This window comes from Watersipora subatra, chromosome 2, assembly GCF_963576615.1.
Source record: "Watersipora subatra chromosome 2, tzWatSuba1.1, whole genome shotgun sequence".
NCBI classification, from domain to species: Eukaryota; Metazoa; Bryozoa; class Gymnolaemata; order Cheilostomatida; family Watersiporidae; genus Watersipora; species Watersipora subatra.
The window spans coordinates 11,649,545-11,666,143 of NC_088709.1; the positions used below are offsets into that span (position 1 = coordinate 11,649,545).

Consider the following 16,599-nt stretch of genomic DNA (forward strand, 5'->3'; position numbering starts at 1 on the left):
TGAGTTACAATGGTAACTTGGAAAGCTAAAAATATAGTTTTTATTCAATTCTGCACAAACGTGAATGATTTTAAGTATGCCATAAGATAAAAGAATTTGCTATTTTAATAGACTTTATAGATGAATATGACATACATGTATGAATTCCTTTATATTAGCATATCAGAAACATTTAAATCGTTTTATAATCTGCTTAAACTGATGGGAACTATTTTTGGTCAGTAAACATCCAATAACCTTGATTATAGATTTGCACCTTTTTTCAAATTTTAAAAAGCTAAAATGTATGAGGCTTTTCTGAGCTTTCTTTTAGCTATACTGCTTTTACATTATTTTAGAGTGGCGCTAAGATCAACATATCAGATGCATCGTGTGCTGAGAGAATCGTAACCTTGACTGGCATGCTGGAGCAAATCAGAGTTGCTTTTAACCTCATGTGCATCAAGTTTGAAGACGTAAGTACTCATCTTGGTGACCTTGGTGACCCACTCAGATTTTCTTATTTTGCTTTGAAGTGCGTATCTTAAATACAAAATTAAATAACAAGTAGAAAATTTGCTGAGAATTCTTCCAATTATTTAATTATGACATTTGCAAATGTTGCTAAAATGTTTGGTAAAAGTACTTCTTGAGAAGCTGTTTTCTCTTTTTCTTTGTTGAAAATTCAAAAATCTTTTCTACTTTTTCTGGTATCAGTATAACATTAAAAAACTTTTTTCATAATGTCCCACTCAAAACATAATTTGAAGAAAAAAAATCTGACAACAAATTGGATTTTAGGGAAGGTACTTTCTGAATAATTTCGATGTATTTTAGCAGAGAGCTAAACGTAGTGGTGATGGTATAATTATGTCTGTAAGTAGGGCGGTACAGTTAGTGGTTTGTTTAGTTTGTTAGTTAGTTTCAAATTGTATGTTATAATTGTACCGTAATGATTACATGCGCAGCCATATACTCTAAGATAGGGCTTCTTGCTTAAGGGAGCCCGCACCCCTAAGAAGTGGGATCTTACCTATGGGGAAGCTTTCTTAGTTTTGCAACCTTGTAAACAACAGTTTGCACCCCTTGAGGTTGTAAAGGCCTCTCTGGTGCGCTTGTTGTTCATTTGTTGGGTTATCATCTCTTCGATATATAATAATAAATATTATAATGCCATAAATCCTGAAAATGATCTGTGCATCCCACTCACATTGAACCACGTTCCTCATCAGAAAATAGCAGAGGCTGAGAAAGTCAAAGATAATAGGAGTTTTTTTATACATGTAGCAGTGTGAAAACATTAGACTCTATTTAGAGTGCCCTTCCAATAACATATTGTTTTTATATATTTCGATTGTCTGTTTTTTTACTTGTTTTGAGCCTTTTTGTCTCATTCACCCAAAGGTTTGCGACATTGCTGTCATCAGTCATAAGGGGCGTGACGATCAAAACGCACAGAGAAGCGCTGTTCGAAGTTAACGAGCATTTAAAAGATTTGTCGCTGTCCGCATGAAGATGTTGATTGCAATTCTTTTTTATTGATTTTATTAAGTTGCCAAGTTTAATTTATTATATAAAGTTAAAAATTAAGTGAATGATCATTAGACGAATTCGTCCTCTGGTACAATAGCCAACTCTTTTGGGAAAAAGATTAGTACATTTTAAGTCTCCTCTCACCAGCGCAGTTGAAACTCGAGCGTTCTGTTGCTTAATTTGCATTGTCCTCTGCACAAGCGCCGCTAATCAATCAGGACTCCGCTTCAAAGCTTAGACTCGCCGAATCATTTCACACAGGAAACAAAGTTTTGTGTTGCACTGGAATACTCGGATTAGATGTGAAAAATCAATATCTAAAGCAAACTGCAAAGATAAAAGATACACTAGTATTGATAGAAGTTATACACGTCAGCACCTCTGGCATAAACAGATAAGTTTTAGCTGCATGATGCAGCTGGGTTTCCTTTGAGCACTCCGTTTCAAATGGCTCACACTAGTTGTGTTAAAACATGTAACAAATAGTTTTTGAGCTGTTGGTAACAAATACTTTTTTAACAGTGTTTTTATTATCCGAATTTTTATTTTATCAAAATATCAAAAATAAATATCATAACACCATCAATCCTGATGATGCCATTGCTAATGGAAGTGTTTTTGCAGAAAATCTAAATACAACATTATAAACTGCCCGATACTTCATAATTCTGTTTTGAAAGTTATCACAAAGCCTTTTTAAAGAAAAGCCTATACAATAAGAGCATTGATTTCACACGCCCAACATTGGTGCCGCCGTTTGTTGATCGGCCTATACAAAGGCTGCAGTCTGGGGCAATGTCAATATCATAACATGAATGTCATGTCTACTCTAACATTGGACTGTCTCTCCTAGTTTCAATTCCTCTACAGTCAAAACAGCAAAGTTGATGTTTGGTAACTAAACCAATATATAGGAATGCAACATGCTATAAATTTTCAGGGCAAAAAGGTACTTTTTTTAGCAAAAAAAACTAAGATGAAATAGTTTAAATTAAGTTAAACAGAATTAAAAATTTAATTAAGATCATCACATTAAGTTGTGTAGACAATGTGGTGTCTGCCATATACAGACTTGTATCTATCAGCAGCTCTCTCTATCCCTACCTTTCTTCACAGATAACATGAAGGTTTTTAAAACAAATCCGCTATTTCTTGTACATTCCGGCAGACTAGTCTACATTTGCAACTTTATTGCAGAAATGAAACAATTTTCTAGTAAATTCGTAAACATTTTTAATTTAAGCGTTATTTGCTTCAACCAAACTTTGATTTTCTTTTGAATTGCAGCATTTACCACGATTAAATCAACTTGTTCGAAAAGATTTCTAGAAAATCTATTTTTTATTGAAGCTTTCCTTCTTTTAACGAAACCCTTTCGATCTTTTAGAGTAAAGCATTTGCGACAGTAAGTCTAGCTTGTATAAAATCTAGCTCGCTAGATAACGTGCAGAATTGCAGAAAATAGGCTTTTCAAAATAGTAACATTATAGATTTGCACTTCTTTCTTAATTCTGCGAAACCAGATTTTACATTTCTACTACATTCCTGATTTTGTCATGTTTATTTTTATTATTTGCATTTACTATAAATACGGAATCCAACAGTCATTTAGAAAATACACTAGAGTAAAGGCTAAAGAGAAGTTGCCCACTCATACTCTACTAATGAAGTGTAAAGCAGAAAAATGTTTCACACAGCCCCAACATGTTCAACTTGTTAAGAATACGGCAGACTTTCATATGATATGCAATGTTATTACTGTCTGCTTTCACTTATTAGAATAACGTAATTGGAATAGACTCGGCTCTCTAACAAACACAAGAAGTTTTTTTAGCTAATCCACTCCACACATTATGCGGCATATTAGCTGAGGTATAAACATAGGGAGGCTATTAGACAGCTGAAGTTGCTGTCAGTCCTCTCAGTTTAACACTTGACTCCATGCAGGATTTACGAGCGAATACAAGTCCAGGCTCGACGCTGCCTCCAGTTAACGTGCGGCTGGTTATCCCGGCAAGTCAGTGTGGATCACTCATCGGCAAGGGAGGCACAAAAATTAAGGAACTGCGAGAGGTGAGTACATTTATAAAGTCACTTCATTAACAAGCACCTGCTCTGTCAAGTGTTGTAATACGAATTCCTAGTCGTTAGCGAATCTCTGTGAATTATTAGCTGAACCGACAAAACTGTTGATTTTTCTACATTGGCATAGTGTTTGCTTTGCGTTCTTCCTACATTATTCGGTGTTTGCTCAAATCATGGCTTAGATGAAAAGTGATTCTTTATTCAGTGTGTTGACATATGCCTTATTTAGATGGGATGCCATATCTCATATCAAATCCTCAAGGCTAATGCTAGCTGATCAGTAGTTTGCTCTGTTTACCTGCGTAGAGTTATGTTTCATACCGAATTTGCTATCTATCCTTCTTTGACGACTTCTTGACTGCGGCTTAGCTCTCTCTACGACGAGTGCTGCCCTCAGAGCGGTTTGCTAATCCATGCTCAGTATTGGTCCGAGTGCACGGAATCCCTGTTTACTCACTGGTTTTGACATGTAAGAAGTTTGCATACATCTTGACTGTGTGTTGTGGGCTTGGTTAGACAACGGGAGCCTGCGTGCAAGTAGCCACTGACATGCTGCCTGGATCTACAGAACGAGTGGTCACCATTACAGGAGGTGCCACATCTATAAGCAACTGTGTGACGGAGGTGTGCTCAATCATGCTCGAAGTGAGTAGCTTTCTTCATATTTTCTTCTTGTTTTAGCTGTTTGAATCTTAAAACTTGTTACCTTCAAACTTTGTCGTAAAAATAATAGCCTTTGGTACTTGATGCTATGCTGGTTTATGAATGGGTGGCCGAAACAACAACAAAGATAACCGAGAAAGCAAGGCTATATCAAAGGGAACTATCTCGATTAAATTTGAGACATGCACTTTAGGTTACTTACAATGATACTTTCTCCTATGAGATCATTGAATTTAGGCAAATAATAGCATAGAATTCTTGTTTTCACCTTCAATTTAATGATTTTTGATACTTTTCACAGGGCTGACGACTCCTTGAAAAGCAAGTAGAAATGTGAGGCCCCATTACATTACACCCTACTTTCCCCACATCAAGTGCATATTATTACTCTATACAGTGTACTGTTATTACCCATAAACCCTCTCAATATGGTCATACCCTCATTGGCAGCCTACCACTGCAGCTTTCCACCATGTAACATTTCCATTGTTGCGAATTAGCATTAATATAATCCATATTCTAGAGCCTAGGCAAAAGTTTAACACCGAGTTCCATAGTGTTTAGATGATGTATTTCCTGCGTTTTAAATATAGTACTGGCGAAGTCAACTTGTACTACTTGGACCAGCTAGTGTTCTCCGCTTCTCTCCGGCCCTACGATTGCTTCTATCTCCGTATGACATTTTGTATTTAATAACCAGAATTTGTACAAGTGTGACCCCACTTAGATATCTCTCTGTCTTTTGGGCCAACTCTTTTCTACTAAACCTCTCCGAGACTCATCCCTAACTCATAGCAAAAGCACTCTGTTATTGTTTTTTATTTTGATTACCAACAACACAGCTGCTAAAAGCTTGCTTGTAACTCGATAGCTTGATATTTATATCTACAAATTATATAACACTCTGGAAAATTCTTGCAAAATAAAGTATTTCTGAAACTGATTTCAATAGTCACTTAAATATGAAATTTCCATCTACATAAAAACCATTGCAATAAGTAAGTTCCTACCTTAGCTACTTGCTTATTGGAGATTTGCTCCACAGGAAATCTTCAAACTTTATTTAATAACCAAGCCTCTATATTAGTTTTTAATACATAATATTGAAATAGCAGTTAACTCTTTAGTGAAACCTCGCGTAATTCTATATTATTTTCTGTAAGCGTAGAACCTCCCTGACTAGTGGTGCGATCTGATGGGCACGAGCTGTTGTTATTCATGCTTCTTTTTAGACCACTTACTAAACGTTTGTACTTCTGGGCATATTTATAAAGCTTGTGTAATCTCTAGTCATCGTTACCTTTGTGTCGACCTTTCCTAAACAAAACTATTTTGACAGACGTTAAAATGAGCAAGATCGGAAAGAGAGCCTATGGCTATTTTTTGACATTTTTAGCTTGAGATCTAAAAACCAACTGTTAAGCGGGATTAAGAATAATTGTTTTTGCTGCAATTTGAAATTTATAGCTTTAGCTTTAGAGAAATCCATCATTAATAACTGCATACTTTTCATATTCCTTTAAAATGAGGCTATTGTTTATGCCATATTTTTGGCGTATGCCAGACATTATTGAGAACAACAATGATGCAATTTGCTTTTTTCAAGTAAAAGGAATGCGGAGACCCTAAATTACCAACCAAGATAGAGCAATAGCAATAAATATGCCAAAATTTCTAGTGTTCATACGTAGTTACTCTACACACAGAAAAGCATTAAAGCGACAAATTGTTTGGCTTGATAGAGTATTATAATCAATCAATGATTATAACTCCAATCATTGATCATGTGATTCTTCGTGTTAGTAAAATTGATCTTGCGGGCACCTTAATCCCAATATTTGCCTTACTCACCCGGGTTCGTGGGACCACCTGGAGTCACGGGAATCACCTCTCCTCAGCGCTATACTCTTGTACTGCTGTACTTGTATACACTAAGGCTTCTAACCCCACCATGCTCATAGATTTTCTATTAGACCATATAAGTAGATGTGTGGTTTCTTGACCGGGTGCCATGTGTACTTGTGCTAAGTAGAGAATCTGTAGCCTTAAACATTATATTATTTGATCACACAGAAGGGTAAGTTGTTAGTTGAGATTTCAACCGTAGAGAATAAAATCATTACTTTGAGCGCATATTGTCTTGTGATCCAGTAGAAAGATCTCCCCATCGATTCACACCAACTAAACCCTAAGTGGACCATCTCTATTGCTTTTAGTCACCACCTAAAGGGGCAACTATCCCATACAGACCCAAGCCACCTCAGCAACCCATGATGTATGGCATGACCGCTTATGGCATTCCTGGCCAAGTGCCAGGTATGCCAGGACAAGCGCCTGTCATGGCTGGTCAAGCACCCGTTTTGCCTGGTCAGCCTGGCATGGCTATGCCTCCCCATATGGCGTCGACCATGACAACACCCGCATCAGCCCATCCTCAAATGAATGCTAGTGAGGTACCAGTAGCCTACTTGCCTCTCAAAAGTTTCGACTTATCTTTTCAATTCACCCTTTTAGCTTAGAGCTTTCTAATTATCCAAACCTCACACATTTGTTTGTCTTTTCCAACTTGAAGCAGTAATTAGCGTGTTTCACAGTGTTAACTTATACCATGCAAACACAACTCTGCGCTTAGCTTCTATAAGTATTTGAATAACTCTCTGTTTAACGATTTGTATTACTCACAGGCTACCAATCTTTTTGGAGCCACTAAAACCTCTGTGATATTCTCGCAGTCTGGTGTGACATTCCCACCCCAACCTACCATCAATGGACTCGGAGGTCAACAAGCTTTAATGTCTCCAATAGCGCAGCAAGGATCTCCTCTAATCATGAATCCTTCAGTAGGCAACCCGTATGTCCTGATGCAACAAGGTGAGTACAAGGTGGAATGTCTACACAGTACCTTCTAAGCAATGGCTGGTTCACATTAGGTCATCATTGGTATCTCGACATTGATGCTGCAATACTTTGGTGATCGTTGGTAGTAACAATGGTCATACTACCACCAACCCATCTGCGTTTGCCTCAGCAGTTACTCCACAATGTAGTGTTTTCATTTTTCTTTTTTCTTTTTCTGAAGGAATCTTATTGTTGCTGTGGGCTCAAATCAAATACTAGTCCTGCAGGATTTATCATAAACGATAATAAATAAATCACGCTATCTCCAACAGTAAATTGCTATAGCCGAAATGGTGCACATTTTGCTGGCTGTCGTTGATTCTCAGCAAACTATTGGGAAAGTTTGATAGCTGCAAACCTTCCTGATGAATCCGCATTGCTTTGTGGATGCTATCAGTTGCATGGTCGAAAATGAATTTCGAGAAGACAACTTCGACATAAAGGGTTACAGTGTAAACCAGCCTTTAGCTATACAACCTCATTGAATGATTCTGTCAATACAGCCTTGGAAGGTGATAATTTCCCAAAGCAAGATTGTTTCATAATCAACTTCCATTTTTATTAAATTATTCTGTGTTGTATAAGGATTTTTATGGTTTTAGTGTGCATTTAGGGAATTGATTGCTAAAGGCAAGTTGGATTGCCATAATTAAAGATACTCTTTTTAGAGGACTCAACCATTTTTTTGTCTAGAAATCTCTAATGTAGGTAAACCACTAACCAGCTAAACTATATAAAAAAAAGTGATATTCCCTGCTGCTGTTTATTTTAGAAAGCAGTTTTTTCATCCCTACGTGCAAGTATTTGCAAAACCAGAATTTCAGTGGCTAACAAAATAGTAAGCATAAAAACAATACCATTGCGCTTGACAAGAAGCCAAAGCATATCTATGCACATTGACTAACCTTTATATTAAGAATAGCCTGTTAACTTACAATACAGATTTAATTTAATAGGGACTACCGCCATGGGAGATGATTAGTGATATGATCAAAAATCTATTAGTCAGAATGCCTAAGCATTCCTTGTAAAAAAGTATTTATTTTCTTCTGCACTTTAAAATGGAGTCGTCAGCCCTTGCAGAGAATGTCATGATTCTAGTAAGTGATATGTAAACATTCGAATAAAACTTGATTCAAATAAATAGCATTAATTTTTTCGAAGTCCTAGTCATATTTTAAAAAATCAAAAATGTTTTATATTACTGTTTTTAAATCAAAATTTTCAACTTGAAAATTGTATTTGAATAAAATCCAGCATTTTCATGAACCTCTATTTTCTCATAAATATTTCTTTAATATTCAAATAATTCATACTTAAATGAAGTTCGATGTATGATGTTGACACAGTAAAATTCATATAATTATAACCGCAACATTCTCAAACTTGTAAAAGGTTTATTCTAACAGTTACTATCTGTGCTCAGGGTTAGGTGTGCCAGCCATGAATGCTATGAACAGCTACCTTGGAGGTCCTGCTGCTAGGCCTTTCAACAACAATATCTTTGGAGCTGTTCCAGGACCTCAACAAAACCAGAGTTCTGAGATGGTCATACCAAATGAGCTAATAGGTTGCATCATAGGAAGAGGTGGAGCAAAGATAAATGAAATACGGTTAGTGATAGGTGGTATATTTTTAAGCGCTCACCAACTAGTTGGTACTCTTTGTAACTTATGGGATAGGCATCATCTGTTGTGTAATAGAAACAGAATTGCTACTGTTACTTAAAGTGTCTAGTTTGAAGTGTTTCAAGAAGCACTTCAAACTAGACACTCTCTACAACAAACAAACTCTCTTTGTGAAAGAATTACTTTTAGAGAAAGCCGTCAGTTAGATTGCCCAGAAAGGGTGTTCAACAAGGAAGGCTCCTTATGTGAGAAATGAAAACAATGAGAGGAACCATGTTGCTTTTTACATGAAAAGGCAGTTTTTGCTGTCAACAGATTGCTAAAACTCGCTTTCCAGTCGGAAATTTTATGTGACTAAACATTTATGCGTTCCAAATTATTGGCAGTTTTATACTTATAAATTTGAAGAAAACTCATTTTGGAGGGTTTTTAAGTCATCAATATTTTCATTTCCCTAACAGTTTAAAAAAAATTAAAATAATTCGAAAGTATTTCAAACTTGAAACTTTACAAAAACTTGGTTTTTTTAGCTCGGCAACTTTTTCGGCCTCTTCCTTTGCAGCAGTGAATAGCACGTTGAGCATGTTTCGAGTCAGAAGAGTTTTTATTAATACTATAACTTACAGCATTGTTATTCTTGTTATAAATAAATAATCATTGTCACTAATACTATTACTAAATAGATAATCATCAGAATTCTATTGATCTACAATTTGCGATAGAAAATAAGTTTGCAAATTTAAACTAAACTCAAAGTGGGCTGTAAACATGTTATTTATTGACTCAATACAGGTAGATGATTGTTTCTTTTTGTTCAAGTGCAGACACGATAGGATAGTTAATTAGCTACTCACTAATCAAAAACGTTATGTACAAAGCCTACTAAAGCTGCACCCCCTCATGGAAACAGTTTGCCGAATCTAACTACCCGACTTGTGGTATGCAATGAGTTAAGATACACAAACAGCAGGAGGAATAAATTTGACTGATTAACCACGATTAAAGGTTAAAGTTTCTGACCAGTTTGAGAGTCGAGTATGTAGATTAGCAAATAGAAATGACCTACTGTATATGGCCGGTTGAAAATTCAGAATGCTGCAAAATAGAATATTAACAATTGCAATTTGAAAATTAAACGATTCTTTGTTAAATCATTCATAAGACTTAAATATGCCAAAGCACTATAATTAAAGTGTAATTTAATCATACACAGCAAATGAATTTGAGACAATTAAAGCTATGCACGAGTATCACGCAGTTGGTGATGCTAATAACAATATCCGTAGATATTATAACGTAAACAACTTTGTATCATAAAATAGATATTTAGTAATAGAAAGTAGTTGATCTGGCTTAACACTAGGTTCTAAAACCAACACTTAAGCCATGATTACCACTGAAATGTGCACTGGGTACTAACAATTATTATAGAGATGTTCTAGCCAAATTAGGAGTTGTTATCTCCTCTATTGAGAAACATTTTTCAGGTATGACAACTCCAAATCTGATATTTTGCACATCAAATGCTGAGTACTGGATCAGATTAGGTAACAGTTGTAATTCTTCTATGTATGCCTCTAATCTATGCATTAAATCTCTTTGATATAACACAAAACTTGCAAAACGTAAAATTAAAGTACAACCAACATCTGGTGCCAAAGATTGACAGAGTTAAGCAAAATAAATGGAAAGCTTAATATTTTTGATTATTATTTATTTTTAACAAAACATCCAAAACAAAATGGTTTGTTTCTGTTAGTATAACTAAAGAATTTAAAAGGTGTTGTTTTCCTTAAGAATATCAACTCAAAATTTGTGTGCGATACAGTTTAGTGAAAACAGCTTAGTGAAGATGTGCATCTTGTCTGTTTCCTGTCTGATTTGATTAGAAGAACTGAATAATCATCTAGAGATAAGATGACATGAGCTATATCATTATATTGTGAGCCATTCCTTTATATGTAATGTTCTGTGCAACTCATTGTTATAGTAAAACCTATGTCCATCAATTGATCTGAAGCCATTCTAAGAGAATTAGAAAAGATTGCACCGCACGAGGATTGAACTCAGATATTTAGATTTCCAACCAAACCCGTCATCATTTTCTTTACCACTTGCACCAGCATATCGAAGATCAATATGTGCACATATTTATTACACATGACGATCTCTCACAGCGCTCAGGAGCTGCCAGCATAGTAATTAGTGATAATATTGCTTTGGTTTGAAGGGAGGGCAAACTTATTCGATTCCCTGGCTCATAAATATGCTTTTGATTCATTGGTAGGAAGTTGTCTGGAGCACAGATAAAAATATCCAACTGTGAAGAGGGGTCGAATGACAGGAAGGTAACAATCACAGGTTTTCCTGACACACTCTCCCTTGCCACATATCTTATAAACACAAGGTAGGTCTTTTCGCCTTAACGAGTGCTCCACTTTCCTTTCAATCCCTCTTAGGAGTTGCCTTGCCATGATCTTATAGTCTTTGTTTGCATCTATCTTGGAGTTATCCTCTCTATTGAGTTTCTGTGTGTTGGTCCGATAGAGGATATGTTTCAGGACTAGAATCCCACTAGATCAGCATGCATTTTATTATGAAAAATCATCCATAGCTTAGGATATACGCCAATTATGCAGCTTCAACTCATGTATAGCTTGCTTTGGAAAGAAGTGTTCAATTGGCAAAATATTTTAATTAACAGCTAAAAATGTCCATAGATAATGCATTAGCCAAAGATAATAGATAATAGATAATGCATTAGCCAAAGCAAGTTCAAAAGCAGTTGTTTCAAGAATTCTTAGCGGTTGTATGGAATATTTTCTAACAACTTTTGAAACATTTCTGTTTTTATATTAACCTGAAAACTTAATCTTACACTTCATGGATAAGTAGTCAGGCCGATAACAGCACTCCACTCTCTGAAAAGTGCGTAGTGTTATGAATAACTGGAGTGTTGGAATGGGTTAATTGTACTATCTTTTTTCGATTTGCTGTTCTTCTCTGGAGTGCAGATAAATATGCAAGTATGGTTGGTAGTCGTGATATATAATCGGCAAATGTATGTGGTAAATATAAATTAATAAAAATTATTTTTTGTTTTTATCGCCTAAATAAAAATTTATAGACTGATCTGTGATTTGCTAACTTTTCATTGCAAGTTGCTTGAATCACCTCTTACAATTTCTTGGCTGTCTCTGTTAGAATTCTGTTTGGCCTGCTTTGGTATTTTCTCCCCATGCGTTCATCTAGTTTCCTATGTGTTGCCTTTTCAGCATAGAGATCCATAAAACGCAGCTTCTACTCGCCACTCAAGAGCAAGCAGCTGCTGCCAATCCTTCAAATCCTGCTTCTTCGGCTGCCTCTGCTACTGCTCTCGCAAGCAATTTACCCCAACCGAGTGTTTCCCAACCTAACACGCAGCCTGAGCTGCAGACTGCTAATCTTTCCTCTGTAGTCGCCAACTCTGTGCAACTGCAACAGTTGCAGAAGCAAAATTCTGCTCAAACAAATGGACAGCCAGCCCAGTTTCCATATGGCTACGCGACTGTACCGCAAGCAGCTTTAACCTACTCCGTTCCCAACGGCCTTCTGTCGCCGTATGACCCTAGAACTATTCTGATGCCGGCAGCTAACAAATTGAAGATGCTGCCCAAGCTCGAGAAGAGATTCGCTCCATATTGAGAATTGGCCATGCTGCCTTGGTACCAGCAGCAGCTTTAATACCCATTGTCCATATACCGCATAAGTTCTCATCTCACTAGGGTCATATTATCAGAGATCTTGTCCTGCTCTTTATCCTATTATAACCAGAAAATGTAATTTTACGCTAACGTCCTTCTAGAGTATTGAAATTAGTTTCATACATTTAGCGTGCTATTCTTTCTAGATGATTTTAATATACCATCTAAACTTTGTTTCTCTTGCTTGGATAATGCATCTGAGTGCAACCTCGGTTAAACCCTATTTTCAACTACCTACCTTTCTTGGCTGCAACTGTCCTTTGTCCTTCTTTTACACCTACAGGGTCCTAATTTCGTGTTTCTTCAAAGTTGAGACAAAAGCCATTTTAGTAAAATAATGGTAATTTGGTAACATGGTAAAAGATCACAACTAAACTGTATTAAGCAATTTCTTTTCATTAATTTTGTATATTTGCTCTGATCTGGTATTCAAAAAAGATTAAAGAGCTTGTGAAGGCCACCATGTCTGTTGTAGACTGCACGCGGAGGCGGGGGTTCTAGCCATCCCGACTCCTTGTCCTACTCCGTACAATTAATCAATTGAATATACTCATTTCTGAATATAATTGATTTGAGAGTAGGTTAGTATGTAACTTACCTCAAGAAAGTCAAATGGCGAAAAATATTATATTTGATCAATTTCATTATGGGCTGCTACCTTTTTCAAAGAATTGATTGAATGCTTTTATCATCGTGAAATGAGCATAATTAGCATTATTATAGCTATCATAACTCATACTATTATAATTATTATTCATAATTTGAATAATTCTCACTTTTTTCATGATATGTATAATTTTTTAAAATAACTCTTATCCTCGCGTACACATCTCAAATCATATATGAGGGTGTATTGCAATATAAAATTGTTGCTGTATATTGTTTTGTTATGTTATGTCTAGATGAAAGCATCATATATTTTGGAGCAATATTTTGTGGCGATATTACCAGATGTTGGTTCGCAGAGGTGCTGGTAATTGTCCTATCTCTTACTTGTATTTCTACATCGTAATAGTTTAATTGTTTTGTATTTAAAAATACAAGGATTCTAATGGAGTTTCACTCTTCTCACTAACCACTAAACCGGACAGTATCGCTGCACCAGCTCTAATAGTTGTATCTAGATTGATAATCTTGGTTATCCAACAATAATCTCAAAAAAATTAACACTTCCTGTACAGAAATGCACAAGTGGTTTTATTAAAAATGATCTTACACAAAATTTTAGTAGATTTTATCAGCAAGTATCGGTATTTTTTTATCATTTGCGATTGTTTTTGATGTTTGATGTGATCTGACTACCAGGATGTTGCAAAATCCAAATTGGCAGAATTTGATCACGGTTAAAATGTTCATATCAAGTGAAAGTGTGATTATGATGTCTATAGCTGTAGAGGCTGACAGAAGAGCGACGTGTAACGCTGCAGCTTGAACATAATAGCCGATAGCGACTACTATAACAATAATAACGAATGACATTATTTCGCATGCATTTTTTGTTTTGAGTTTAATTGCAAATAAAGTTTTTTTTTAGTTTAATATTAAAACATCTTGGTAGTCAGATCACCTCAAACATCAAAAAAAAGTTGCAAATGATCGAAAAATTCTGATGCTTTCTGATAAAATCAACTGAAATTTGGCGCAAGCTAATCTTAAACAGAAACGTTTGTTCTGCCAATGAGGCTGGGAGCTAAGTTTATTTAAAAACATTAATTACCTTGATTTGATCTGTAATTGAGGAAACAGATATTAATATTCTTGCCAAGTAGACATGTTATTACCACACCATATTTTATCGCATTACACAAATGAAGCGGTTAATCAGCTGGTTTCTCACAGATCAGCTGGCCAGCTTCATTCCAGAAATAGTCACATATGTAGCCACTAGGTTTACCTGTCATGTGCAAGCTGAAAAGCAGCCGATATTAGTTGAAGCGTGGAGAAAGTTAATCCTTGATCTCAGTTAAGCAGAGTTGAATAGTGAAAAGGTCTACAAATGAAGATGGTCGAGTTACAACTTTTTAATTTCTTGTTGAGCAGGACTCTGTTTGTAGTCTACTGCTAGCCTTCATGTTATCAGAAACTCTTCAGACTAGGGCAAGATTAACCATCAACATAGACACAGAAGAAACCACTAAGATGTATAATATCAAAATACAAGTCTGTAGTAGCAAAAGACAAGATGTCCTTCATTACTGCTGATTTGTTGAATTTTGTCAATTCTTCGTAAGTCTCTTGAAATAAAGATGCTCATCTCAAATTGCTGTTCCTACCTTCTTCTAGCCTCTGCTCCTAAATATGACCTACAGATTTTATCTCAATTTAAGGTTAGCTTTGGTTAAAAACTTGAGCAGGCCTGACAAATGTCAAAAGCATTTTCTTCTCAACATGTCAGCAAACAATCAAGTAGGTGGAGTACTCAGTTTATTCATCCAGTCAGCACAATTCTGGGTAAAACTGGGTAAAAATACCGTGAAAACAATGATGTAAAGACTGAAAAGCTGCTATATTGATGAGACCGAAAACTTCAAAGGAGAAGAAGGAATAAAAACAGAGAGTTAGCGTGACAGAAATTACAACAAACAAGAAATGGAAGAGACAAAAAAGATAAAATACAGAAAGTAGAAGAAAATATAGATATGCAGCTTGCTCTTGGCTTTTCAAGCTTATCTATCACTGTACATCTATTAATATCTCTAACTTTCTCAATCAAATGTTCATATTCTAGTAGGCTATTGGATCTGCAACTATTTGTTGTAAAGCATATGTTTAATAGTTGCTATGCAATGAACAGTAGGTATAAAAAATCTATGGATTAGAACTGAAATATTCACCAAAGACAATGTTTTAGTCATTCTGAAAGTGAAGGAGCCACCAGAGAAGGTCAATAATCAGTTTACATTTGTCAAAAGTAAACCCTAACTGATCATTGTTTTATTTATCAAGTTGATCTCTGTGCATGGTTTTATCCCATTAGACAATAGTCACATGGGTGCACATCTCATGATTCTTTGTTCAAGACTGGTTGAAGTGAAAATCTCTGCCAAGGTGTTCATGAAAAACCTTTGCTGAAATTAATGCTCCAGTTTCACGCAATTAACAATTTGACACATTAACTCATCATAAATACATAATACATCCTGCTTCAATTGAATCCTTTCAATTGAACTACAAACTACAAAGTATAGAAACTTAACTCGGAATCGGGTAGCGCATCCTATGAGAATAAATCTTGTGATCTGCTGAACCTTTGACACCTTTAGGCTCTGCTCACTTTACTATTATTGTTCAATCTTTAAAGCTTTTTTAACTCCACCTTACAGTTTTTGATTTTGTTACCAACTCACAATTTGCTGCCAAACCTTCCTGTCTAGTCTGAAATACTCCTTGAAACTTCTTTTGACTGCATCTAACAGTTTTTGACTTTGTTACCATTAGACAATTTCCTATGACTCCTTGTTTGGTCTGAAATACTTACATTCTCACTCTGATATTGAGCATTAACTAAAAATAAGATTTAGCTCAACTAAGAAATCAATTTCACAATTTAGTTTGAGTTGCTGTTGCTTGTTTTTCAGTTGCTCTAAAAGAATTATTTTTAAAGTTTTTAATTAAAATGGGATGAGTGGCAAACATAGTAAAACAAGTTGCTCATTTTCAAAAATATATTTTAGCCGAACCTTTCAGTGTCTTACAAATGGACAAAAGACCTCAATCGCAGTAAAACATATAAGTTCACATCTCCACACTAATCGTGAGCCTATAAAAAAATATTTTTTTAAAGGTTTTTTTAAGTATGAAACAGAAAATGAATGATGAGAAGCCTCTGTAGAAGATATGTCATATTACACACAGACACCCAGATACAGCAAACAACTGAGTAACATTTTAAACTCAATACTATCTTTTTCAAAGTTTTCAAGTAAAATAACTAGGAGAGTTGTTTCAATATTCAGGTAAGAATTTCGAACTAAACTTACCTTTTCTAATGAAAACAAAAATGGTTGCCATAGTATTTCAATTTATATAAAATGACTCAAAAACTGGACGTCAAGCAAACTAGACGAGCG

The 16,599-nt window shown here is 35.5% G+C and overlaps 1 protein-coding gene across 6 annotated transcripts in view; it reads left to right on the plus strand.

Annotated features, from left to right (window-relative positions):
* LOC137388824 (poly(rC)-binding protein 2-like) overlaps positions 1-13,582 on the plus strand; it is a 55,385-nt gene extending 41,803 nt beyond the window's left edge. For 4 of the 6 annotated variants that reach the window (XM_068075279.1, XM_068075281.1, XM_068075280.1 and 1 more), the window contains 8 exons: positions 339-455; positions 3,460-3,585; positions 4,114-4,242; positions 6,477-6,713; positions 6,945-7,131; positions 8,585-8,771; positions 11,074-11,193; positions 12,062-13,582. In XM_068075279.1, the coding sequence (XP_067931380.1) occupies positions 339-455; positions 3,460-3,585; positions 4,114-4,242; positions 6,477-6,713; positions 6,945-7,131; positions 8,585-8,771; positions 11,074-11,193; positions 12,062-12,470 (1,512 nt within the window). In that variant the 3' untranslated portion in view covers positions 12,471-13,582. The remainder of the gene's footprint in view (positions 1-338; positions 456-3,459; positions 3,586-4,113; positions 4,243-6,476; positions 6,714-6,944; positions 7,132-8,584; positions 8,772-11,073; positions 11,194-12,061) is intronic. The other 2 variants (XM_068075284.1, XM_068075283.1) reach the window with 2 other exon arrangements.
* Positions 13,583-16,599: the final 3,017 nt, after the last annotated feature.